Source organism: Pempheris klunzingeri, chromosome 14 (assembly GCF_042242105.1).
Source record: "Pempheris klunzingeri isolate RE-2024b chromosome 14, fPemKlu1.hap1, whole genome shotgun sequence".
In the NCBI taxonomy this organism is placed as follows: domain Eukaryota; kingdom Metazoa; phylum Chordata; class Actinopteri; order Acropomatiformes; family Pempheridae; genus Pempheris; species Pempheris klunzingeri.
Window position 1 is genome coordinate 9,717,924 of NC_092025.1, and position 25,662 is coordinate 9,743,585.

Genomic DNA, 25,662 nt, shown 5'->3' on the forward strand with positions numbered 1-25,662 from the left:
TGTGCCAATCTGATCTGTTGAAATATGATTTGACTTTTTGTCTAAAATCACAGATCATCTATGTGGTTCACAGCCCTTTTGTCTTTAATACATCTGCATGTTTGTCTTCACTGTACTTTGCTCTCATCCATATTTGCTTTTTATTCATGAAAACAAAACAAAAATGTGATTTACATACTAAACATGTTGGGCAAAAAGACTGGTGCTTGCATGACAAATTCCATCCATTCTCATCAGAGTTGCTCTAATTTAAATAGCATGTTTTAGTGAAGGGAGAATGTCAAGGCCTTAAACTTTATCAGAATCAGAATCAGAATCAGAATTACTTTAATAATCCCCAGGGGATTATTAATCCAATTAGGATGTACAAGTACAAGGATTGCTGACCTAAAGGGAGGATGGAAAACAACAAGGAGCAAGTTTTAAGTTGGCATTGCATTTCTGCTTGTTTAAGATAATTATGTAATTGTTACGTAAACCATTAACATAAATACATATTCATCATACACACAGCGCTATTGTATACAGCAAGCGTTGTGAAGATCTTCAGCGCGAGACTTCAATCCTTCTTTTGGTTTGTGTGGCAGTGTGCACCAAATCCTGCTGTGTGCTGGAAAATTAATTGCTTGACATCAAATCCAGGTGTTAGATTTATTCTCAGTATGTTTGCATAATCATTCTTGCATCATTCAGGGTCTGTACGACCAGCTTTGGGAGCCGGAGTCTATGGAAACTGTTACGGTGATCTGACTCTCAGATGAAGTAATTACTCTAACTAGCAGCTCCTTACTGGGAAGTGTGAGCACAGAAACATGGTGTGTTATACCTCACTATGTATGTTGACAAACCTGGTAAATTACAGCTTTTCAAGCAGCACGCTGTTCTTCACTATACTGAGCTTTTTGCTTGTAGTGACAAAACACACTGTTCTAATAAGACACATGGGGAATATTTCAAAGGTTTAGCCTTTAATCTTTTGACAAAGCATGCTTGGAAATGACGACTTAATGCCCTGTCTAGAATTGTGGTAGCTTGATAGATCAGCAGTTTATGAAGATTTATTCATTCATCTTCTGTATGTGAGTCTCGACTTTTAGGGTTATCACAAGGTTTGAAGCTATCTGTGTTTTGTTTGGAAATGTCTGTGTGCAAAGTCACAGGGCCTACAGTAAGAGTTTATTCAGTTTGTTATACAGTTGGCTAACACTTTGGTAAGTTTGGCAAAATATCTTGAGAATTACTAGCCAGACTGATATAATGCTGTTACCTGTGGCCCTGGAGGATCATCAGGACTGTGATGACCCCCTGATAAAACAGCAGTTTGATCAAAATGTCCCCTTTACCAACACTGTGGTCCATGTCGAGGTATCATGAGAACCAGTAACCAGATTTCCATGAGCAATAAACAAATTTGATTTTAAAGATCACTGAAACTTTCTCTGGCTTTACATTATCAGTCCCACTACTGTTAAGGCTTTTAGGAGAGCAAAGTTGTCAGTGTTGTATGATCCATCCTGCACTTTTGAATGTGATAACCACTGCAGTCTCCATGGATTGCTTGGCCTAGAACATTTAGTCTTGCTTTCTTACTGAGATTTTGTGAATATTAAGATACAACAGGTCAATGCAAACATGTGGTCGGTCAGTTCACTCTAAAAAGCATCTTTGTCTCATGACAGGTGAAAGATAGATGCCAATTTCAAATTGACTCCCCAGCTGAAACAAAGGGCTAGTTTCTTCTTTAAAACTAGAGATAAGGCAGAGAATCATGTAAAAGATAGGACACAGACTCATTATGCACCTCAGGAAAATATAACTACAGCAGCAGGCTTCACAGCTGTCTTGCAGTGAGGGTTAGGTGTTGACATTGGCGGTGGAGGGATTACTCCACAGGCTACCTGACTCCCATTAAAAGAGGGATCAATGTGTGGTAGCATCACAGGAAAAAACATGATCCTATTAGCGTCCTCAACTTCTGGTTGCTTTACTCAGACATGCCATTGTCTTTCATCTCCATCAACTTGGCATGGCAACCTGCTGAAAACAGGGAATAACTGAAACATTGCATAGATAGAAAGATAGATAGATAGATAGATAGATAGATGAGAACACTGTATGTGACAGTACAGTGATCATACCACCTGAGGACAGTATTGAGAGGGCTGTGGCTTGTTGACTGACTCTTTTCAGACTGCATGCTGCCCTCTGATGGATTGAAAGTTAGCTGCAGCTGTTCTGCAGTCTCGCTAAACCTGATTTAAATGTAATTCCATCGGGTCTAACAGTCCACACAGTATTTCTAGCAAGGGGACAATCTTTTGCAACTGGCATGCCTGAGTAATTCACTCATGTGCCCTGTGGATGCTGGTGTGTTGACGAGGGCCTGACTGATTAGAATCTGTTTATTTGAATGCAGTGAAACTGGTCTGTCTCTGTTTGCTTTAGTGACTATGAAGTGCAGCCTGAGATCCACAGCATGTGAAGTCTCTTCTTCAGACATACTCGATGTTATCACTGTGTTATAAGATATCATAATTATAGATATGGTCCCTTAATAATTTAATTTGTGTCCGGTAGGGTTTCATTAATTTAAACCACGGGTGGAGCCACTGAAAGCCAGAGACGTGCACTGCGCACGGTTGCTGTTTGTCCTTCGGCCTTTGGGGGCGCTGTGGCTCAGGATGCTGGTGAGCCACTCTGCCACCAGCACAGCGCGAAGAACAACCAGACAGTAAGAAGCAATAACAAACAAAATTAGCAGCGAGCTAACGCAACTCTGGGAAACCAAGAATACAGGTCTCCTTCACGGTAGATTAACATATTATTGCTGTATGCACTAATAACCGTGTATGATACCATCTACATGGACTACAGAGGAGACATATAGTAATCTGTCACGGAGACGATTTAACGGAACTGGTGAGTAACATCAGCTAACATTAGCCAGACGTAAGCTAACGTTAATCCTTTCTGTGTTTGTCGTTTTCTTGTGGAGTTAAAGGATTGTGAGAAAGTAGCTAACTATCCGTTGTAAAGAAAACTTAATCCTTTTAACACGGTGACACCCAGGGTCAGAGAACCAGAATAACTTAACCTTCACGATGGGGATAATAACAGGATAATAAGTTAGCTATGTATGTTAGCTATATACAGACAGCAACATTTCTGCGATGACCTCTGATATCGCATTTTATTCATCTCTGTTTTTATTTTCCACTGAACATAGATAATAACTAAAATGTTGTTGGCAGTTAGACTAGTTTTACGTAACTCATTAACCGCCCGTCCGGAGTGGAGGCAGCTAAACATTGTTTCTCGGGACGTGATGAGAGCAGCTTTAGCTTGTTAGCTCCATAATTAACAGGTTTAACATTACGAAAGAAGTAACACAACAGCAGCAGATTATTTCTCCATTCTACATTTCTCTCCAATAACGAAACGAATGGCGCGGACAGTGGATTTCAGCATGTTTTATGTTGGTACAAACAAGAGGAAGTGGGTTAATTAACACCTAGTGCCATAAGGTGGACCCCATAGTTCCCAGGACACGTGAACGCGCCCTTAATTCATCTTGAATTAAGCAATAATAACACGAACCTTGCCCTTATTTTAACATATTCTAGTGCAGATTGCATAATGAAAACGGGCTAAGAACATGATGTAGACAGGCAATGCAACAAATGCGTGCTGTGATGGTCAGAACTGCTAGTATACAGGAAGTAAAGAGATCTGTAGTTACTTTGCATGTCAGGGTTGTAGTAAAACCCTGTATGGACCTTTGCTAAGGTGCTCGTGAAATGCACTGGTATGCAATTTATTTCTTCTCACTACTACTTGAGAGTGAGGCTTATAAGTGTTATCTATTTGGAACTTCTTCACTCTGCACAACAATAATGACAGCATGTGATTGTGTATTCTGAATATTTATATTCAATTGTATATAATTGTATGCAGAAATTGAATAGAATAGGTTTAACTCAACATAAATGTGAGAACAAGATTTAAACGTGATATTAGTGTAGAAACAACAGCAAAAAGCCCCCCCCCCCCAAGACAGAAAACTGTACAAGGATTTAGAAACCAGGTAATAGGTTAAAGACGTAATATTACAAGTAAATCAGCAGATATTGGCCCCAAGAAAACTATTCATGGGAGGACATTTGCATTCTCACAAAGTAACAGAATCACAATCGTTTTCAAAAGTACTCGGCTTAGGTTGGCTCTGCAACTCCATAACAATAGAGTATATGTTAATACATGCTGATGAGCCGGTTCACAGTTCCTTGTTTGCATACCAATGTGCGTATTTACACAGTTTTACCACCCGAACTGTCTGTTTGCTTTTGTATGTTAATGTCAGGCTGTAATCACACTGCAAGATCAGCTTCAGCCTGGTTGAGACTGATTACTCATTTTTTGATTATGATTTGTTCCTGTCATATCTTTTTTACAGTTCAGTGCAACTGTAAGCGGCCAAGGATGGTTCACCTTGGTTTGTGCTGCGTGGGAGCTCGGTGGAGCGTCCTCATAGTGGTTTTCTGCAGTGTACTGATTCCCTCACCCACTCATGCCTATATCTATGCTGTAAGTAATCTTGAAGCCATAGCTCATAGACTTTGAAAAACCTCAGCTATAAGTTTTATTTCTCAAAATTTCCCGGAGATTATGGCTGCTCTAATGTATATAATGTTTTTGCAGCATTATAGCAATATGACCTCCATGTTGTTTGAGGACCTGCCTGCCTTGTTTGGCTCCCCACTTCCTAAGGATGGACTAATGGTGAGAGCAGAGTACTGGGGAAAGGGTGCATACAGGAAAAACGTTGGTCATAGTTTTTTGTAATGACAATTTCTTTCATTGTCTTTGTGTGAAAGGGAGTTTTGGTGGTGTCCCGTCCGCTGAACGGATGTACAGCGCTGGACCCTCCTCCTCCATTGCCACCATCTTATGATGCCAACACCACCAAATTCGTTGCTCTCATCAGACGATATGATTGCAATTTTGATATAAAGGTGAGTAATGTTTGAGTGATATTGTACATGTGCTAGTTTCTGTAAAGCAAACTGGTCTAATGCGAGGAACTGGTTTTCAGGTCTTGCACGCCCAGCAGGCTGGATTCGATGCAGCAATTGTTCACAACATGTATTCAGACTCTCTGCTCAATATGAACTACAGTAATGGTAATACTTTTCAAGTTCAATACAAGTTTCAAGCTTAACATATTTACACCATCTTGCTAAAATGCCTAAAATTTGAATCTTGCTGTGGTGTTGTATTTTCCAGGCACTATCGCAGAGGAGATTGAGATCCCCTCTGTATTCACCAGCTACTACGCCTCCCAAATTCTCAGGAATTTCATAATTCCAGAGCAAGGGTAAGTGAAAACATTTCAGTGTTTTTAAGAGATTTACAAATTTACAAACTAAACAGTAATGAAAACCAACATTTTATAGTTAGAATTTGACAGACAATACATTTGAACTTTTTATTGTTAGTGCTTGTAGTCATGTTGTTGTCTGATGATATTTGTTTTCCTTGATATGCAGGGCCTATGTGATCCTCAAGCCGGAGTTTGCTTTTCCACTCTCATATTACCTTATTCCCTTCACTGGAGTAGTTGGCATGATAATTCTTGTGATGTTTGTTGTCTTGGTGAGTACGCATAGGATGTGAGGCCTCCTTGGCTGTTTATTCAGCATGAAGCACATTCCTTAATATACCTTTTTGATCCCAAAGATAGATTGTTTGACTTGCCATCAGTTCAACCTTGTGTTTTTGTATTTTTTAGATTATACGATGTGTGCAGTACAGAAAAAGGCTGAGGAAGAATCGCCTGTCCAAGGAACAGCTGAAGCGGATTCCAACGCACAGGTTCCGCAAAGGTAAAAAGATTCAAAAGATCATTTTGAATGATCGGGGGGGACTTGAGTCACATGACTTGACTTGAGTCAGACTGGAGTCACAAATTTAAGGGTTTGACTGATAAAACACTTTATATAAATAAAGCATTTTTCTAGTTATTGAAATGTTTCATTTAGTTTTTGAAACATGACCTTTAACGGTTTCAGCCTAGTGTTATCATTAGAGTATTATCACTCATGCCGTTGCAGTAAAAGCAGGATTTTACTGTTGCATTTGGATAAAGTGGAGCACATTTTGAAGTGTTTTCTATCGGACAGCGACTAATGATCATTCTCATCATGGATTAATACGCTGATTATTTTCTCTGTTAATCAATTGGTTGTTTGGTTTGTTAAAATTCAGAAAATAGTTGAAAATGTGGTCAAAGTGACACCTTCACAATGTTTTTGTTTTGTCTAACTAACAGTCCAAACCTCAACATTATTAAAACACATTATTAACATAATCAGATCCACATGTGCCAATTGATTTTCTGTCAGTTGTTTTATCGATAAATAGCCCCAGCCCCATTTCTAGACTAGAAAATGGTGGAAGAACTGAAATCAATATATTTGAATGATTTCAGTTGATAACTTTCCTCCTCTGTTGCAGGGGATGACTACGATGTGTGTGCAATCTGCCTGGATGAGTATGAAGAAGGAGACAAGCTGAGAGTTTTACCTTGTTCACATGGTAAAAATGTTATTATGAAATGTATATGTTATGGTACATTGGGAAAATACCTCTACACAGAATGTGAACATCTGAAACTTCCCATCCCCAACACCCCTATTTTTTAATCACACATCCAGTGACTATACAAAATATCAAAAGCGCGTCATATGAAAAGATCATAATGAGGTTTGTGTTGCATATGATGTATTATATGGCCAAATGACCTGTCCTCTCTGAGGTCTCTTAGCTTATTAATGTCTTTTGTTTTACTCAACCAGGAGGCCTCTAAATTCTGCTTTCTGCTTTTCAGCCTACCACTGCAAGTGCGTAGACCCGTGGCTCACACAGACCAAGAAGACGTGTCCTGTGTGCAAACAGCGCGTCACTCGGAACAACCCAGAGCACTCCGAGTCCGAGTCTGAGGAGGAAACTGGAGGACGCGGGGAGGAGGAAGGAACGGAGGGCGAGGCAGACTCAGAGCGCACTCCTCTGCTCCGGCCCTCCAACCCGGGATCCCCCTCAGGGAGCCCAGGGGCCTATTCAGCCACCACCACCACTGCTGCCCAGTGCCTTGCCTCCCCCGCACACTGCGACTCACCCATCCTGGGCTACGAAGACTACCACTCCCCCCAGGAGGACTCGGACTCAGAAAGCGATGACACAGGAGAGGACGGGCACCACACTGATGACGACACTGCTGGGCTCATTGGTAGGGATGGAGCGGGCGTCTGATGGCTGGAACTTCGCTGCAATGAGATTACTTAGTTTTTCCTAAAAAGGGTCTGTGAGCCATGAAGGCGGTCTGTTATCATACTGTACTTTAAACACAGTTTGCAGAGTTGTGATTTGTGACATTTATTATAACAGAATCTTTTACCCAGTAACCAGAGGGGGTCCACTTGTTAGTGTCACAGCACATGCAGCACTTGGACTGATCAGTTTTACCAAAACCTTGAGCACCACCCCACCTATTTACAGCAGTCAGTACAGTACCCCTTTTTTTTAATGCATGTTGTAATTCATGACTGGACCACAGCACATGACCTAACCACTAGTGCTGCACAAAATGAATGGGCCACTTAAATGTCTCGGTGTCTAAAGTCTAAATGTCTCGGTGACCTAACGGGCTGTACAAGAGTGTGAGTCGAGTAGACGAAGCAGATGTGTTGCTAAACAGAATCAGTTCTGTGCTCACCCACTAAAATGGATCTCTTAGGTTCTGTCTGTAAGGGTTAAGTAAGCTTAATGCAGTTCAAAGACTCTCTGTTGTCTTAATCATCATTTTTTTATATAACTCACGGTCCAGCTTTGAATTGTTTCCTAGCAAGGATGGAGGGGGTGCATGTCTTCATTTTATTTTATTTTTTTTGTCTTTTTTTTTCATATTTTTAAAGCTATATTTCAGTTCTTTGAAATATCAGATTTTTCTCAAATTCCACAGTAAATTACAGTATAATAGAAACTTGCAAAGATGTTACACATTTCTGCTGCTTTTACATAGTTGCTTATAATACTGTGTGCTCGATTTTAAGAAAAATATTTTTAGCTTTATCCAGTTTGTCAAGTTGAACAAACTCAGGTTTATGGCAACAAATTAAAGGTCAGTTGGTCTTGTAAATCAATAACTTGGTGACAACTAATGGGTTTTGGTTTAACAAATAGTTTTTAGCTTTTTGATTTGACTTTTAATCGATAAAATGTAGATTCCTGAATATATAATGGATGTTTTTCCATTTTTATACAGAGCAGAATGATAACATGTTGAATCACGGGACCCTAGAGGTGTTTTTAGGAAAAAAAAGAGCATTGCCTTACGTTGGCCTTGATGTGTACATGTGTATGTTAAATTAGATGTTTGGAAACGGAAGGGACAGGTTTCACACTCCTTTGTTGTCCTCTTGTCAAGCTGTATTTAATACTGCTGGTTAGAAAGCTTCCTCCCCTGGTCTGAAAATGTGCTCCTCACTTGTTTTTGTAGTGACGAACAAGAAAAAGAGCCTGTTTTTCCACGTGTTTTCCGCTAGTGATGCTACAGATAGACGGCTCACACATGCTTGATTTGCACCTGTAAATTTGGACAAGCTCAGCGCCTGTCAAACCAGATATGTGTTTCTCTACTTTATAAGTCGATCTCCACGCTGTTTATATAATGAGAAGTTTTTACCTTGATATAAGTTCGTACATTCACAACTGGAAGTTTTGCTTTTAATGTACAATAACCTCACAGGGTGTGCAACTTTAAAGTTACTCTCATCTATAACAAAAACGAGTGCTCCAGTTTTACAAATTGTTTTATTAATTAAAAGAACCTATCCCACTCTATAACGTCAGCTGGAAACCTAACTTGCTCAACAGATTGGGGACAAAACTACCCCCCAAACACTACAACTGCATATGAGAGCAGAGGAAACACTACACGATGCATTTACAGCCTGTGGATTTTTTCTCAGCTGAAGTTCAGTGTCTGAGTTTTTAAGATGGAAATCGACAGGACCGTGAAATCAGAACATTCCACCTTTACATTTTACTGATGAGTGATTAAAAGACGCCACACTGTCGAGTTTTGACCGGGGCTTGTTGGCAATAGTCTGTAATGTAAAATAGAACAGCTGTTTTCCTACTTACAGTATGCTTCAAATGTTTGTTTTTTTTTTGTACTGTACCATTTTGTTCCCTCTGTATGTCTCGATTTTAGAGACTGTTAACTGAAACAAATGTAAAAATATAACCCCCAAATTCTTCATTTTTCTTCCTTCTTTTAGAATGTGCCTAGTTTTATCACATTTAAATGATAAATGTACAGTGTCAAGTATAACTTTCATGTTTAAGGCAGGTTAGGATGTCGGTGGAAAGCTGCATTAAATGTGTGATTTGTGGAAGATTAAAAGATAATGAAATGGGACTTGTGCAACTTTTTTTTTTTTATTTAAACGCAAAACAAAAACTAAATTATGCAACACTTTTCCCTATAATGACATTTTGTCATATGTGTTCATTCTGCATGTTTTTTTTACATTCATAAACATGAAAGCTAAAATCTATATAATTATAGTCTATTACATAAAGTTATAATTATAGGATGAAATACAGATAAATATATTTAATAGGAATTTTATATCAAAGGATTTTGTATTTTACAATAGAATAAAAGATGTATTTTAAATATTGAGATGTAGTTTCACCATCTTCACCTGCTGCCATCAGTGTGCTGAGCTGTAACACGCCACTGATGACTTCGTTAATAATAATGAAAGCACTAAGCTTCAGTAAAAGCCTGGCTCGCCAAACAAAATGTTCTGCCAATTAATTAATGGTGTATAATCATTTTGGCGTGAGCTTCATAGTAGCTAATTAGCCGCGAGCGCAGACACCCTGCTGAATTTAACGTCTGTCAGGCCCTGTAAAACACACTGTATCACCTCGTAGGGCTGCTGTGTGTTCAGCATGTTAACTTAATACAATTACTCTTTTTCATATCTTCAATATGTTTTTGCTATTTTTAAAATGAACAAATATATTAGTAGCAAATGGGTTACTTTGGGTTCATCAAATACATTTAATTGTAATTGTTACAATGAGGGAATTCACAGTTTACATAAAAATTATTATTTATCATTTGTTTTCCCCATTTTCAAGACTTCTTAGTCAGAATATTTCAATAGAAAAAAGAACTTTTATTATAATGCCCCTATCTTTTCAGAGCTGTTTAGCGGCCTGTAAAGAGTCGCCTGCTTTTTAGTGTAATGGTAATTCATTAAGACTTCCTGCAGTTAATGAATGAATTCTTTTTAATCCTCTCTTATAAACTCCATGTAAAAGACATGGAGTTTATAAGAGAGGATTAAGATATATCCATCAGACTCCATGTAAAAGACATGGAGTTTATAAGAGAGGATTAAAAAGAATTCATTCACTTCCACAGTTGCATGTGCTTTTAATCACGTCGCCTGCTGCTTTGAAGAAAAGACAATTCATATTTGAGCTGAGCAAACCTTTTCAAACTCCAAATAGAGGGTAGCTATGCATCGGTTAGCTATTGTTTGCACTATGGCATGTGTGGGACTTGTGTGTTTCTTTTAGTTTGCTCCATGCAAGCTGAGAAATATATATATATATATAGTAGCACATAGCACAGAGGCATATGGACATGGAAAGTTAAAAGGCACCAAAGGCAGAAGAACCTGTAAAGGAACCTGCTAAGGGATACTCTTCATAAGGAGCCTCACGTGTTCTTTTGGCGTGCTGCATTTTAAAACATTGGAAATATTTGACCGTTCTCTGGATTCTGTCCAATGCAGTCGTAAGAAAAGATGCCTCTCTTGTTCTTCTTGACTGTGTCTTTATTTGTGCTGCTGGATTCCACCAAAACTCCACAAGGCCACATCAAGGTAAGGTGCGAATTCATAGCATTTTAGATATATCCATCAGATTATTTTACGTTTGCTGCCTGACTGTCATAAAAATAAATGTACCATAACAACAGTGGATTTTGCCACGTCTGGCAGCATTTTTTAATTAATCTCGAATTATTTGACAAACATTTTAAATAGAATTTGTCTTTACAAAATGTTGATAGTAAATATTATTCAAATGGAGCATAGCAGCTTACATCTGTGTTGTTTTTTCAAACTAATTTACAGTTTTTAATGTCAAATGAAATCGAAGAACTTTCTTCACTATGATAAAGAAAAACCCAGTTTAAAGCTGATTTTAATCAACATCAGAATAACCTGCTTTCATTCCACAACCAGATTCACTTCATTCTTTCTTTTGTTAACTTTGATGGAAAATCATTATGCAGCATCACTTTTTTCCTGCCAATTTGTCAAGTGTGGCCCTTTAATATTCCTAAAATGCATAAAAACATTGGAGGTAATAATTGTTTACATGTTCATAGGATTTTTGGGATGGTTCCTACCAACCGCACCTCATCTCCAGTCTATTGGAAGCCAGTCGTGGACCTGGAGGAGACTTTGCATTTGGATCCAAGGATGGCAGTTCCTTCCCACAACAAGTGCAATCTGCATTTATCACTGATGAAGCGATTGTTACACAAGTGTGGGAACACATAATCCTGAATTATATGCAGCGTCAGTTAAGGTTCAGAGGAAGGACAAAGAAAAGCACAGAAAAAGGATATAGCAGGATATAGCAAACAATTTTCTGGATCATGAAAGTACTATCAAATAATGTAAGTTTAATGTATTAAAATATTGTTCAAATATAAAACCCTTTGACTTTTTTTGCACTTGTTCCACTCATCTGCTGTGAACATATTATTTGGAGGATGTGAATGGTATGTACACATTAAAAACAAAGGGTTTAAAATAACCTGAATACCCCAAACCAGTTTTTGTACATAACATACCTCAGACAACTGAAAGCTGTTGGTGGCATTTTTTCTTTGAAGATTCTTTCTTAGTCTGAGTTGGACAAATTAACCTTTTAAAGTTACGGTCTCTTTAGTGCAACATACTTATCATACTAGTCATACTAAAAAGACTGTATCTCTGTAAAATACCCATTGATTTGTGTATATCACACTGATGAATTCTCATATTATCTTCACAGACTATGACTTTTCTCCTCACTGCATTGAAATTGCTGTAAGAATGGGTCTCTTCAGGGCTAGTATGACTCATTACAGCATACCAATAATAACTCTTCTAATGTATATGGGATTATTGTTAAGATAGATTTGAAAAAAAAAGCTAAATGAAAGTGTTCAAAGAGAAAAATCCCTTTTAAATATCTAATTCTACTGATCATCCCAGTAGTATAAACATAAAATGTATTTACTACTTCCTATTTCCATATATTTAAATTTTCCCTTATAATGTTATGCTGAGGAAAATAAGTCTTCTTGCTCCCATGTGGTTGCTGCAGGTTTGGTTTATGAATTACAGGGGCAGGTGCAGGCGCTTTGTCTAAAATGAGTTTTTACTGTAATATTGTACTATTGACTGTTTGGAAACCTTAAATCAGATATCAAAAACTCGTAGCAACAAAAATGTGTTCACACTCATATAACTTTATCTGAAATACTCATGGAGATCCCAAAGTTGAAAACAATGCCATAAATGCTGAATTTTGAGATAGTTAACGAGCATCTGCAATGTTTGTGTTTGAAGCAAAGGTTCAGCTATAAAAGGCACACAGTCATAGCAGTACTGGGTTCACATTTTCACTCACTGTACCCATATTAAGTCAATGAGGAGGTGTAAAATGGCATAAAGAATATATATATGACAGTGGCAAACAGTGTAGGATACTTAGAGGGGAATTAAAAAGGGAAAGCTGATAAAACCACAGATCAACCAGTTGGTGGCGGCAGTGCGCCAGTTTGTTGTTTGAGTGCCGCCGTAAAAACACACCACGAAGAAGAGAAGGGAGTCGAGGAAGGAGAGCAAGAACGAGAGCACGGGATCTCCTAAACTTGTATCTCTAAGGTATCAATGTGCTCGTTTATATTGTGTTGTATCAATAGTGTTTAAACTAGCAAGAGAACAGTGACTTTAGGAGTTAAGAAAACGAAAACAGTCTCCTCTCATAAGATGTTAATTTTCTAGCTAGCTCACGTAGCCTTTTAGCTAATGCTAGCTAGATAGCAGCCTCGCTAGCATCAGCGTTAGCTAACTCACAGCACAACAATAGCATAATGCCTTTGTTTCGCCTTGAGAAGCTTCGCCTTTACTCCCACACGTTACCCACGTTTGATCTCCTTTGATTTTGATGTAGAAGTCCGACGGTATCAGGATCTGTAGTTATGCAACACCACCGAGCTAGCAGTGTCTGTGCCAAGCCATAGCAGTGCATTATCATTGTCTCGTCTTTTTAACTAACGTCGCTGTTTCTCATCATGTAACAACGTGATTTCCTCATGTTAGCATGTAACATGTAACAGTACTATCCAGTAACAGCAGCAAGTTTAGGATGACTACGTAAGTTAGCTTTTTTATACAGCGAGGTTATGTATAAACCTACAGCATGACTTCGTGGCTTAAGCTTGTCTTTTCTCTTCATGGAGATGGGAGACAGTGATGATGAGTACGATCGCAGGAGAAGGGACAAATTCAGACGGGAGAGAAGTGACTATGACCGTTCAAGGGAGAGAGAAGACCGGCGCAGAGATGACTGGAACGACAGGTAAGAAAGCTCAGAGGACCATCAGCCATAAACAGGATCCAGCTAAGCTCCATGCAGCCACATCACCTCCTCTCATACTGTGTGCAACTAAGTGTTGAAATTAATGTCCGTTCAAGTCGATGGTTCCTTCCATATTTCATGGTTCCTCTTGTTTCCTGAAATCAATTTTCTAGGGAGTGGGACAGGGGCAGGGAACGGCGTAGCCGTGGAGAGTACCGGGATTATGACAGAGGTCGAAGGGAGAGATTCACTCCGCCCAGGCACGACATGAGTCCCCAACAAAAACGCATGAGAAGAGACTGGTGAGACAAGCAGCAACACTCATGTGCAATGTTTGCAGCTGGTATCTGCTGTTGTCTAAGATCTTTTATCTGTCCCTGGCAGGGATGATCATGGTGGAGACCCTTACCGCGGGGGATATGACTTGGGTTATGGTGGAGGAGGAGGGCCCAGCTATGGCCCACCGCAGCACTGGGGCCATCCTGATTTGCACCTCATGCAGCCACATCATGGCATTCCCATTCAGGCGAGGTGAGAGATGGAGTCAGGGCTGATTCATGTGACCTTTGGTCTCTCATCACACAACTGACGTGTAGAGTTTTGTCGCCGCATCCGAACCGCCATGCAACTTGTGTCTCTTCCATTAGGCTCGGTAACATCCATGACATGGATTTGGGTCCACCCCCTCCCATAATGAAGAGCTTTAAGGAGTTCCTGCTGTCCTTGGATGATTCTGTGGATGAGACTGAGGCCGTCAAACGCTACAATGAGTACAAGATTGACTTCCGCCGACAGCAGATGCAGGACTTCTTTTTGGCTCATAAAGATGAAGAGTGGTACGATCTCAGTTGCCTTTGCCTTTTCATTATTAGTAGGTTTTAATGTAGTTGCACTATAGTTGGTCATTTCATTGAACTTTTCATTTAATGTGTGATTTTCATCACCAAATTGTTACAGTTGCTCTCCTTTGGCTTTTATTTTGTTGTAATTTTTACTTTAGACACAGTTGCTTTTTAATAACAATCTAATAGGTTGGGTCTGGTCCTATGGTGGGTGAATCATGAGCCATTAAAGTATAAAACGTAAGTAAAGTAATCAAACGTTTGCAGTCACAGCTTTGACAAGAGAATACCCCACTTAAGCCTTGCAACATATTTCATGTGCTGGCCAAATAAACCAAGGGTAGTTCCACCCATATGCTACTGTAGAACCAGGCCCATACTCGCAGTTTGTTACCAATGACTTTTGTTACAGTATTTATAGTTTATGAAACAAGAAAATCAACCCAAATTCAACCTCAGTGGTCATATTATTGCTTTGTTTGCATTGAAGGTTCCATAGGTGTTAATAAAACCCATCTCTGACTAAGTGTGATGAGAAAGATAAACATTCATTAACCCCCAAACTGGGAAATGTGGTAATAACCCCGCCCTCTTCATGAAGCTGTTCAGCAAATCAGTAAAAGCACTTTTCTCTAAATTATATTAGTCACATGACTGAAAGATGAAAGTACATTTATTGCTCAGTTTTATGTAGCTTCAAGTTATCCTCATTGTTTGGGTTGATTTTCTTTTTCTTATTTGACTTTAACATTTCTAAGATTCACAGTTGTGTAATGCCTGTTAACGCTTATGACACTTACTTCACAGGTATCATGCAAAATTGCTCTTTTTTTGACATAACCAATTTTTCCCCCCTTCATCCCCTCTACTACGTTGAGGACGTTTTTTTTGAAGATGAGAAAAGTGGAACTCATCAGCAAGAATCGGTCTTAGACAGCAAGGGCATGCACTGCGCACAATGCAGTTGCTCTTAGACACACAGTATCAGGGACTTTAGATAGACAGTCAAGTAGTCTTCCGCGCGTGAAGTGTTTTTTTTTTATTGTTTTATGCTTTTTCTACGCTATTTTCTTTTTATATTCGGATCAAATCGAATCCCAAAACCGAATTTGTGTGTATACAGTCACACCATTGGGGTGAAGTGGAGCGCATTTTCACAGAAGAGACCCCCCTCTCTGTATTTATTTGTTAATAAACTGGCAGAACAAAAGGTAACTGTAACTGTCACTCAATGATCAACATTTTAATGTGAAATTCTGAATATGTGAATATGTGCTTCATTTTATAATCTCTGTTTTTTTTCTTATTTTTTTTGGTGAGTTAATCTCAACTTTTCTAATGATGTGCAATAACTAGCTGTAATAATCACAAAAACCTGCATACACCAAAAGACCTAATGCAAGGACAAGGCTATATAAAATACAGAAATCACAATCTTGACTATGATTGTCTGTATTGATAAATCAATTCTACTGACAGAATTTGGCAGTTAACTTTTCCCAACAAACAACTCAACCATCCGCATTTAATATTTGAAAACATAGTAAAAAGAAATTCTAATATGTAAATAAATCACATTTCTCAGTCCCATTGTAGGACACCACAATTGTAACATAGATATATAATGTGTATTTGTTCTCTAACTTTTACATCCCGTTCATCCCAACCCCCATCACCCCCCCCCTCACACTTTTTTGTGGACCCTAATCCTGGACTCAGGTTCAGGTCCAAGTATCACCCTGATGAGGCCAGTCGACTTAAAGCAGAGGCCCAGGGTGCTCTGCACAACCGCCTGAATGTCTTCATGTTCCTGATGGAGAACAGCTGGTTTGATAATGTGTCTCTGGACATTGAGCAGACTCCAGCCATCATCAAGGTTCTGGATGCAGGTGAGACCTTGGGTGGGGTTAGTCTTTTTTATTTCTGCCTACATTGTATTTCTGTAACAATGCATAAAGACTACTGGATCGTACCTAGACATTCACCAGTTGAACCGTGTACCCTCTTGCCCACAGCTGTGATTAAGATGGAGGGAGGGACGGATCACGATCTTCGCATCTTGGACCTGCCGTCTGAAGAGGAAGAAGAACGGGAGAAGTTGGCGTCTGCTTCGGGAGGCGCTGAACCCCCCAAGAGAGAAGACCTCAAGACCATGGATGGTGACCGCAAACCTTCAGTAGAGAAAGACAAGAATGAGAAGGTAAGTTTTGTTCTCCGTCCCTCTTCCCACTCAGGGCAGATTTCATGGTGCTGTATTGATGGCGATAAACTGTGCCACAGGAAGAGAACGACTCTGCCAGCGCCGACAGAGCTGCAGCAACAGAGGGGGAGGATGTGAACGAGGAAGCTGAGAAAGAAGCTGCAAAAGAAGAAATGCCTGAACCCAAGAAAGTAAGTGTTGCTTCCATTATTTGGATCATTTGCCAACTAGCGACAGAAATGAATGGAACAGTCCCCCATGTTCTCGTTTTGATTCATCAGCTGAGAAGAAAGAGGAAGCGCAGCGGCGACAGCGATGATGAAGCCAGCGCCTCAGAGAGTGACTCAGAATCGGATTCGGACTCAAATTCAAACTGCTCTGATAAACCTGTGAAGAAGGAGGAGGTGGAAGACAAAGATGAGGAGGAAGAAGAGGGTGAAGGTGAGGAATCAATTTCATAGTGTCTAGTTTTTTTTTCTTTTTTGCTGTCCGTGTTCATAACTTTCTCTCTCCAATCTAACGGTGAAGATGAGAAACCAAAGGAGAACGCTGAAGAAGACAAGAAAGAGGACAAAAAGCCGAAGGACGACTCTCCCAGGCCGCGGCCTCTCCACAGGACCTGCTCTCTGTTCATGAGGAGCATCGCTCCCACTATTTCCAAGGCTGAGATTATTGCTGTGAGTTGAACACAGGTGACGGTGTAAATGGCCCAGGAGATGAAAAGTCACTGATGGCTTTGTGTGAACTTGATATCCTCGTCTGTCTCTCGCTTTCAGCTTTGCCGGCGATACCCTGGCTTTCTGCGTGTTTGCCTGTCTGACCCCCATCCAGAGCGCCGGTTGGTTTTAGACACTTTTAGTTTCTTACTCTGACGATTGTTGTTTGCTGGATTCTACCAAGCATTTATTGTGTGAAGCAAGAGACGACGGTGTTTAATGAGCCCTGTGCTTTGCCAGGTTTTTCAGACGTTGCTGGGTGACGTTTGACCGTAGCGTCAACATCAAAGAGGTTTGCTGGAACCTTCAGAACATTCGAGTAAGTGTGCCCGTCTCAGCTTTTGACACTCCTGTTTCTTGTGTTACATGCCAACATGGAGCAGTCTAAGATGACTTGCAGTGGGTTATCTCTTCTCATTTACGTATCAAAGTCAATTATATGTCATTTTGCCTTTTTTGTTTTTGGCCATAACTTTTATAACTATTTGCCAATTATGACAAAATTTCACAGAAATGTCTAATAGGATAAAATGATGAAGGGATGACATTTTATATCCAAAAGGTCAAAGGTCAGCTTCACTATTGCATCATAATGTTCTGCACAAACTTTTTATGACCACTACTCAGTACCATAACTCAGGAACAGAAGGGGAGTTTGCGACTATATTTCACATTTGATTGAATCCTGAATCAGTGACACTAATCATTGGTGCCTGCCATAAAACTGAGAAGAGCTGTAGAATTTGAAGCTTCTTTGCAGCGACATTGATATATTTGAAGTGTCTATTGTCAGGGGTACTACTTTTCCAATTTTCCAGCTTTATTTGCCAACATGTGAACACACACAAGGAATTTCAAGCATCAGGATTGTAACTTTTTCGAACAATGCTTTTGTTCCCAGAAATACCCTGGTCCCAAATAAATAGCTGCAATGACACTATGTGTAAAAGGTTAACAAAGGTTTATTTTTTTTATCTGCAAGCAGCAATACCAGAGGCCACGCAATCAGCCCAAACATGCATGTTTTGAATGGGAACTGCACTTATCTCCTAAGTTGCAGTTAAAAACTCTACCATTAAATTTCTACCCCTCACAGTTGCGAGACTGTGAACTGGCACCGGGGGTGAACAGGGACCTCGCCCGGAGGGTGCGTAACGTTAATGGCATCACTCAGCACAAGCAGGTGCTCCGCAATGACATCAAGCTGGCTGCCAAGCTCATTCATGCCTTGGACGAGAAAGGAGACTTGTGGAGCATGAAGTTCCAAGAAGAGGTGCAGAGCGCAGAGGTACAGAACAAAGTTCAGGCAGTTGCATGTGATCATACAACACGAACAGACCTGGGATTTAATTGAGTTATTCATTGATGTGTGGTTTGTGATTTCAAAAGTTGCCAGCTCAGAACCCCATCTTGAAGAACATCACAGATTACCTGATAGAGGAGGTGAGCGCTGAGGAGGAGGAGCTCCTGGGCTCCAGCAGTGGGATGGATCCTGAGGAGAGCGCCAAGGAGGGAAACCCTGCAGAGATGACTGTGGAGAGGGATGACAAACTAGCCAAGGTTTGACATTTGCAATTATGAATACAATTACGAATTCACATGCAGCACAATTCCCAATCAAAATAATGCATCACATTTCATCCATTTATTCTCTGCCCTTGGAAAGCAGCTATTTCTCACCTGTATCCTTGTAAGCGGCTAATTTAGTAAATAACATATTTACATTCAGTCTATGTAACATTTCTTTGCCCTCAACCTGGTTCCAGGTTTTGGATCGTCTGATCTTGTATCTGCGTGTTGTGCATTCGATCGACTACTACAACACCTGTGAATACCCTAGTGAGGACGAAATGCCCAATCGCTGTGGCATGATCCATGTACGTGGACCCATCCCTCCCAACCGCATCACACACGGAGAAGGTCAGTGTGTTTCCCCCTGCTTGTGTTATATAACATGTAGTCCACTGGGAAGGGGAGAAAGGAAATATGTTCAATGCGAAAATGTGGTTTCCTGTTTAGCTTTGTGTGCTGAGAACCATTGTCCTCTTTGCCAGTTAAACATTAGCTGTGTTTGGACCTCAATTTTCTGACGGCTTTTTGCTGCAGTTTCATAACAACTAAAACATTGTAGATGTTTATAATGTACGCCATACTTTCCAACACATAATATATTTGAAAACGAGATTTTTATTGTGTAATTGTATTTATAATTTTAAAGTGTAACAATTAAAAAATTATGTGGAAAATCTGTGGAAAAACACATTTTGTATAATAACACACTTGATAAGTTAAGGCTCATAATTGGTGCTTTAAATGATTCCAAAAGCCTTTTGTTACGCCTTTTTCACAGTGCAACAATGGCAGAAGATGATGGAGGAGAAGCTGAGTCCTTTGTTCAGTTTAAAAGAAATCCTGTGTGAGGAAGAGGCAGGGAAGATGGGCCGCAAGGATCCTGAGGAGGAGGTGGAGAAGTTTGTGTCTGCCAACACCCAAGAGCTGGGAAAGGACAAATGGCTCTGCCCACTAAGTGGCAAGAAATTTAAGGTAAATGCTTGTAAAACAGCGTATTTTAGACTGTCCAACACATTGAAATGTTGTGATGTGATTTTGACTAAATCTCTTCAGAGATTTTGCTTGTTTTGATGATTTCTTTTAATTGATTTCAAGGGCCCAGAGTTTGTACGGAAGCACATCCTGAACAAACACGGAGACAAAATTGAAGAAGTGAAGAAGGAAGTGGTGTTCTTTAACAATTTCCTGATGGACGCCAAGAGACCGTCGTTGCCAGAGATGAAACTTCCTCCTCTTCCAGCCCCGGGCCAAGGTCGACTCAACATTGTTATCTCTTCAACTTATATACTAATGATAAAGGATTTTAGTCTTTCAGTAACAAGTGGCTGAATACATGAATCGGTTCACTGTGGTGCTGCAGAGCTTAAATGATGGAATGGAGTTAGATTTTGCTGAACTCTTCTTTTCTCTGCTTGTTTTATCCTACAGGTTTGCTTTCTCCCAGCATGCCATTTCCTCCTCAAGGTCCTCAGGGTCCAATGGGCTTTGGACAGCCTCGTCCACCGCTGATGGGCTATGGTGGTATGTTCTCTGACTGGTCTGTTTTGCTGAATGTGTTTGTCACTTTCACCACTACTTTTGCGTTAATTCTTAGTCCTTGTGTCGAACAGGTGGTCCTCCTTACCCCCCCAACCAGTACGGGGGCGGCAGAGGCAACTATGACAACTTCCGCGGACAAGGTGGCTACCTGGGGAAGCCACGCAACATCAGGTGAGACCACTGTACGTCTGATCTTTATTTTGCTATGAGCTGTCTATTTCCTGCTAGTGGAAAATCTTGAACCTCTTTTTTTTAATGATAATTTCTGTTCCTCTTCCCTGGGTCTTTTCCTTTTCTCCTTGCACCCGACCACCTCAGAATGTCACGAGGTGACCCACGCAACATCATTGAATATCGTGACCTGGATGCACCCGATGACATGGACTTCTTTTAGAAAGTTCACACGGTCCTTCCAGCCCTCACTCTCACCAGTGTTGTGTTCTGCTTGCTTTTTGTAGTAATTTTTTTGTCATTATTGTGCAACTAGAACAAACTGCTGTAAACTGCTTTCTCATTAAAGCTGTGATCTAACTACATTAATATGTATTTAATGATTTATCAAATTGTGTGTGTGATTTAAAGCAGATGAGAGAGAATAAATGATAGAGAGAAGCAGCCAGTCAGACTTAAAAGGACAAGATACTACTGATGAAGAATTTCACCCTAGATGCCTCATTTCCTTCTGTGGTCAGGTCAGCATGTAAACACCTCAGATCAAGGTTAGCATTAAACACAGTGGACATTAAGAGGAGCTGATAATGTTTGGACAGTTAAAATCTGTTCAGTTCATTTTCAACAAGACACTACAGTGTGTTTATGTGCATTTGTGCTCATGATTTTCTCTCAAGAAACCTCCAACCTTATTAGACAGATATTCAGAGGTTTCCCTCTACTGGGAGAACCACTGCATTGCATATGTGTATATCTGCAGTCCATTTCATTGCGATCCAGCTATTAACTAGGAAAATGCAGACGTTTTGCAATATTCTGTTTAGAAAAAGATGACAATACCGCCATTTACATATACTCCAATTACAAATGAAATGTCAAAGTTCTCACTGAAGTCCTCCTTTATGGTTCCTGGGCATACCAAATGTAAATCGGATATCTGCAGCACACTCATTCGTATTGGGATTTCATTTACACAATTCATGAAAAACCACCAGAAGGGAATACTTTTAGCAAGCAGGCAAACACATTTTGACATAAGAAATAATTTATTATTTGAGGCAAGTTTTAACATTAGAAATATACAAATCCTGTTATGTAAATTATAAATAGAGCATACCAACACATCATCAGTGTTTGCGCTGCTTTGCAAACAGCATTTGCACATAATGGGCGTCACATCTTCGCAATTATTCAAGGCGCAACATTCTTACATACAGTCGGAACCACGAACAAAGAAACGCGCTGTTTAAGATCATCACCACATAAGATCCACACTGGGTGCTTCAGTAAAAGCAGCAAAAAAAACCCAGCTCCACAGTTCATGATGGAAGTGAAATGTTTTAAATGATCTGAAGCTTGTGACTTTCAGAAAGTCCACAGCTGACCTTGTGTTCGTGGAATAACTTGGACAGGGCCTCCATGTAAAGCTTGTGATAATGGTCGACCTCCTCCTCAGTAGGTGAGACAGACTTTGGCACTGGGATTGGACTTCCCACTGGAAGAAGCAGAGTGTTGCAATAAAACGCGCTCAGCAAAGCAAGTAGGGCCTGTCTGCAGAATAATGAAGGACTTACCAACAGTGGTGATAGGAGACCTGTAGGGCAGGAATGCCATGCGCTCACCAACAAATAGACACGGGGCGAAACCCATAATTTTTTTAAAGAGGTCCTGTAGCCTCCGACCTAGACTGCCTTCAGAAAAAATCACCTGCTGAAAGAGCTCGTTCTCTCCAAACGAGTAAACAGGCACCAGATCAGCCCTGTGGGAGATCAGCACAGATTGTATCAGTGTACACAGCAGTGGGCTGCTGGCTACATGCGACTACAATGATACCAACTGATAACTCTTGAATGTTCTCTCACCCAAACTCAAGGGCCACCCTGACAAATCCCTTTCTCTGCCTCATGACCACTGTGTTGACTCCAGGAGAGGAAGCCAGAGACTCAGCAGCGCCCCCTATCACGATCACCACTGCATTACCTTTGCCACTTTTTGAAAGCAGGTGGGCAAGGCTTGGTTTACTGACTGGACAAAGACCTGATCAGACAGACAAAGTAAGATGGTAACAACAGTTTAGTTCAACTGATAGTTTTGTTCAAAGGTAAGAAAAAAAAACAGGAAGGTTTGAATGTTAGATATGGTTGATGTCACTAGTTAAGTCCTTTATAAATACCTGCGGCCATTATGTACTCCCTAAAGAGAGGTATCCTGAAAAGTCCTGCCAGTATCGCCAGGGTGGCTCGCACCCCAGGAAAGGCCTCGATGAAGCCGCAGCTCTCTGTGCTGAAGCAGGTAAAGGCTCCAGCACTCATGATACCATGTGGATGACAGCCTAAGACGTAGTTCTTGTTTGGATTCAGCTCGGCCGTCTTCACCAACTGAGCAAGACAATAGACACACAGGAGAGTTGATCAAGGACAATCTGTGCTCTTAACCACTTTTACTGTATATTATACTTCTAGATGCATTGACACATGGTCATATCTGTAAATATGCCTTTATTAATTAACACATGTGAGAGGATATAGGAGTTGTTCAGGGTGTGTGTATTAAGGTCAGAACTTATGCTACTAACCAACTACATTAAATCAGCGTCACATCCATGTATCAGATTTAATGAAATCAGCCATGAAGAAGAAGAACACCAAATCTGATGCAACTGTTAAAAGACGAAGAAGTGAAACTTACTTTGATTGGAAAAAAATCTCGGAGGTGCTCCCATACCCTCCACTTCCTCAGAAATTTTGTCCGCCTGCCCCCTGATGGAGACATTAGAAATCTTGGAGACACTGAATTTCATACTACAAACTAACTGTGTAGTGTGTATTATATGCTAATTGAACTGTGGATGCTGTTCAACACTGAGTTTGATTGTGGAATTTGTTCAAACCGTAAAAGTGACAAAATGAAGTCAAAACAGCCAGTACATTCACTAAAAAACACTCTAGTGTGCCATTAATGGTTCATGTTGCTCCTCCAGTATGAACACCCTGCAGAACCAGAGCCTGTAATATATAGGATGTCTTTCATTTTCATGGATACTTGAATGATGCCTTTTCCTTCACCTCTTTCAGGGGTTTGCCAGTCCACCACCAGCCATATGAAGTACAGAGCGGAGAACGGCCACAGCGAGGTAAACATCAGATACACCATCAAGATAATACAAGCCACTCCTGAGGTTGGAGGTGCATCGTGCCGGGTTGGACGATATGAGAGTCCATATGTCGGGGGTACGAGAGACGTCTTAAGTTAGTTCAGAAAGAAAATGAATACAGTGCTGTTTTACAGGTGAGCTAATGTTAGCGGCAGCAAACGTTATTATTGGGCATAGTTTCTAGTGTCTCATAAAGGGTTTGTGTAGTGGGATCTTACCTAAGAACAGGAAGGTTAGTACCCATTGCAGAACACTCACTGCCTCTAAAAACTCCTTCCACTGAGTTTTTTCTTTAGTCATTTCTGCAACCTGGAGGCCATACCATAAATTTTCAGCAATCGATAACATTTTAAACGGTGATTTCTTTCAGTAAAGGCTATGGGTAGTTATACACCCACAGCTATGTCACTATGGGCAGGAGTTACATGATTAACACCTGTAAAAAATGATACATTTTCTGTTATGATCTGATCTGATATAATATTCCTAATAGATATGTTTATGACAGAGAGCAGATTGCATTAGTAATCAGCACGTCAGCTTGTGCTCTTAATCCTCCTTTAGGGAAGGCATAAACTTGAAAACTTGCAAGGCTACAGTAGCCTGATGAAATGACTGACTTATGAACCAGCTGACAGGCAAACCTCGACAGTAGGATTTTTAATTTGCTCACAAATAAAACTTATCAGCCGAGCTTGTACGACTACAAAACACCTTTGGCTACAAGTCATTAAGACTGCATAAAACTACTTTTATGATTACACTGCTGAGCATAAAACACAATACTTTACCTTATTAGAGTTTATTCCAGAGTGAGTTTGAATGGATGTAGATTCACCAGTACAGAAAAAGCACAGCATGCAGGATGCACTTTGACCAGGTCACGTTAAGCCGCTGATAACAAATCCACTCCCCTGATTCTTTGACACACAATTAAGCAATGTCAGAGATAAACATGACTAAGTTCAATAGTTGGATACTTTGTGTGCTGGATCTGTGTAGCATCCGTCTTCTAGAGGACATGAAGTTATGTCATGATGAGATCAGTCTTATGTGTGATGTGTCTCTTTGGTGTTTCGGTCACTTTAGTGGCCAACAAGGTTATGTGTCACTCCGTTCTGCTGATACTACTCAACTTAAAAGGATCTCAAACAAGATTACAGCCATTGTTGTGTGTAAGATGCAAAAACAAGACTCTTCCATTTATCTCAACAGCTTCTCCTTTACCAGAACTTATGTAAACCGAAGTATTGCTCTTGCTCACTGATTTTTGTGAATTTTGATCAATTCGATGTGTTTTCTGTATGTTAAGTCACCACTACAGAAACGCAACACTTCCCTGTAGATGGTTCACAATAAAAGCTCCTCTTTACCTTGAACCCGTGGAGGACTTTTATTGTGAAACAGAGTGAGGAAACAGCAGAGAAACGTGGCAGTTTTGGTATTGTGCATGCTCACTGACGGGGCTCACTGGGACACCTAAAGACTGGGTCTGCAACACTGGAGAGGGCCAGGTCCCCCATTTTTTCTTTACATATCTACTGACTGATAGCCTTTCTCAGTTTTTCAGTCTGACAAACAAACAACTCTGGTAAATGCCACAATCAGAATAACACAACTAAAACAGCCATCACAAACATAATGTTACCTTTAGCTCATAGCAACGGCTCCCTGGGCTCAGAGGCTGAGCTGTGAGGTGCTGTTAGTTCACTAAACGACATGTCTGTCGCGGTCAGCAGCAGCTCT

General features: G+C 40.3%; 3 protein-coding genes across 5 annotated transcripts; 2 read left to right on the forward strand and 1 right to left on the reverse strand.

The window, feature by feature from the left end:
• The first annotated feature begins 2,717 nt into the window (after positions 1–2,717).
• On the forward strand, positions 2,718–7,815 carry rnf167 (ring finger protein 167). Its single transcript, XM_070843615.1, has 10 exons — positions 2,718–2,919; positions 4,454–4,584; positions 4,699–4,779; positions 4,875–5,012; positions 5,093–5,180; positions 5,284–5,374; positions 5,547–5,652; positions 5,789–5,882; positions 6,514–6,594; positions 6,887–7,815. Exons 1-10 carry the CDS (start codon positions 2,850–2,852, stop codon positions 7,306–7,308), a joined length of 1,302 nt encoding a protein of 433 aa, XP_070699716.1. The 5' UTR covers positions 2,718–2,849; the 3' UTR covers positions 7,309–7,815.
• A 5,132-nt stretch (positions 7,816–12,947) lies between these two features.
• Positions 12,948–21,131, forward strand: srrt (serrate RNA effector molecule homolog (Arabidopsis)). 2 transcript variants are annotated; one of them, XM_070843302.1, is made up of 20 exons: positions 12,948–13,025; positions 13,604–13,722; positions 13,896–14,024; positions 14,107–14,253; positions 14,370–14,558; positions 16,284–16,453; positions 16,580–16,764; positions 16,845–16,955; positions 17,046–17,205; positions 17,293–17,441; positions 17,541–17,602; positions 17,721–17,799; positions 18,577–18,768; positions 18,870–19,040; positions 19,247–19,400; positions 19,831–20,024; positions 20,148–20,304; positions 20,481–20,573; positions 20,663–20,773; positions 20,910–21,131. In XM_070843302.1, the coding sequence occupies exons 2-19, from the start codon at positions 13,604–13,606 to the stop codon at positions 20,764–20,766; spliced, it is 2,565 nt and encodes an 854-aa protein (XP_070699403.1). In that variant the 5' UTR covers positions 12,948–13,025; the 3' UTR covers positions 20,767–20,773; positions 20,910–21,131. The 2 variants fall into 2 exon arrangements, with proteins under 2 accessions (XP_070699403.1, XP_070699402.1); XM_070843301.1 differs by having other exon boundaries at positions 20,663–20,762.
• A 921-nt stretch (positions 21,132–22,052) lies between these two features.
• On the reverse strand, positions 22,053–24,759 carry mogat3b (monoacylglycerol O-acyltransferase 3b). Of its 2 annotated transcripts, XM_070843340.1 has the most exons (8): positions 24,708–24,759; positions 24,135–24,225; positions 23,828–23,935; positions 23,451–23,521; positions 22,936–23,140; positions 22,625–22,799; positions 22,337–22,521; positions 22,053–22,257 (listed from the first exon to the last, which is right to left on the reverse strand). In XM_070843340.1, the coding sequence occupies exons 2-8, from the start codon at positions 24,214–24,216 to the stop codon at positions 22,103–22,105; spliced, it is 981 nt and encodes a 326-aa protein (XP_070699441.1). In that variant the 5' UTR covers positions 24,217–24,225; positions 24,708–24,759; the 3' UTR covers positions 22,053–22,102. The 2 variants fall into 2 exon arrangements, with proteins under 2 accessions (XP_070699441.1, XP_070699440.1); XM_070843339.1 differs by lacking the exon at positions 24,708–24,759 and having other exon boundaries at positions 24,135–24,317.
• Positions 24,760–25,662: the final 903 nt, after the last annotated feature.

What these genes read in the sequence shown, in the direction of transcription:
- mogat3b (XM_070843339.1), bottom strand. Translation starts at nt 24,264, where the DNA reads ATGTTATCGATTGCTGAAAATTTATGGTATGGCCTCCAGGTTGCAGAA. An exon ending in GAGATTTTTTTCCAATCAAA is followed by an intron (nt 23,141 to 23,450) that starts GTAAGTTTCACT and finishes TGTCTTGCTCAG; the next exon opens with TTGGTGAAGACGGCCGAGCT. An exon ending in GTCTCCTATCACCACTGTTG is followed by an intron (nt 22,258 to 22,336) that starts GTAAGTCCTTCA and finishes TGCTTCTTCCAG; the next exon opens with TGGGAAGTCCAATCCCAGTG.
- rnf167 (XM_070843615.1), top strand. Translation starts at nt 2,850, where the DNA reads ATGATACCATCTACATGGACTACAGAGGAGACATATAGTAATCTGTCA. An exon ending in CTCATGCCTATATCTATGCT is followed by an intron (nt 4,585 to 4,698) that starts GTAAGTAATCTT and finishes ATGTTTTTGCAG; the next exon opens with CATTATAGCAATATGACCTC. An exon ending in ATTGCAATTTTGATATAAAG is followed by an intron (nt 5,013 to 5,092) that starts GTGAGTAATGTT and finishes ACTGGTTTTCAG; the next exon opens with GTCTTGCACGCCCAGCAGGC.
- srrt (XM_070843301.1), top strand. Translation starts at nt 13,604, where the DNA reads ATGGGAGACAGTGATGATGAGTACGATCGCAGGAGAAGGGACAAATTC. An exon ending in AAATGCCTGAACCCAAGAAA is followed by an intron (nt 16,956 to 17,045) that starts GTAAGTGTTGCT and finishes TTGATTCATCAG; the next exon opens with CTGAGAAGAAAGAGGAAGCG. An exon ending in GGGAAGCCACGCAACATCAG is followed by an intron (nt 20,763 to 20,909) that starts GTGAGACCACTG and finishes CGACCACCTCAG; the next exon opens with AATGTCACGAGGTGACCCAC.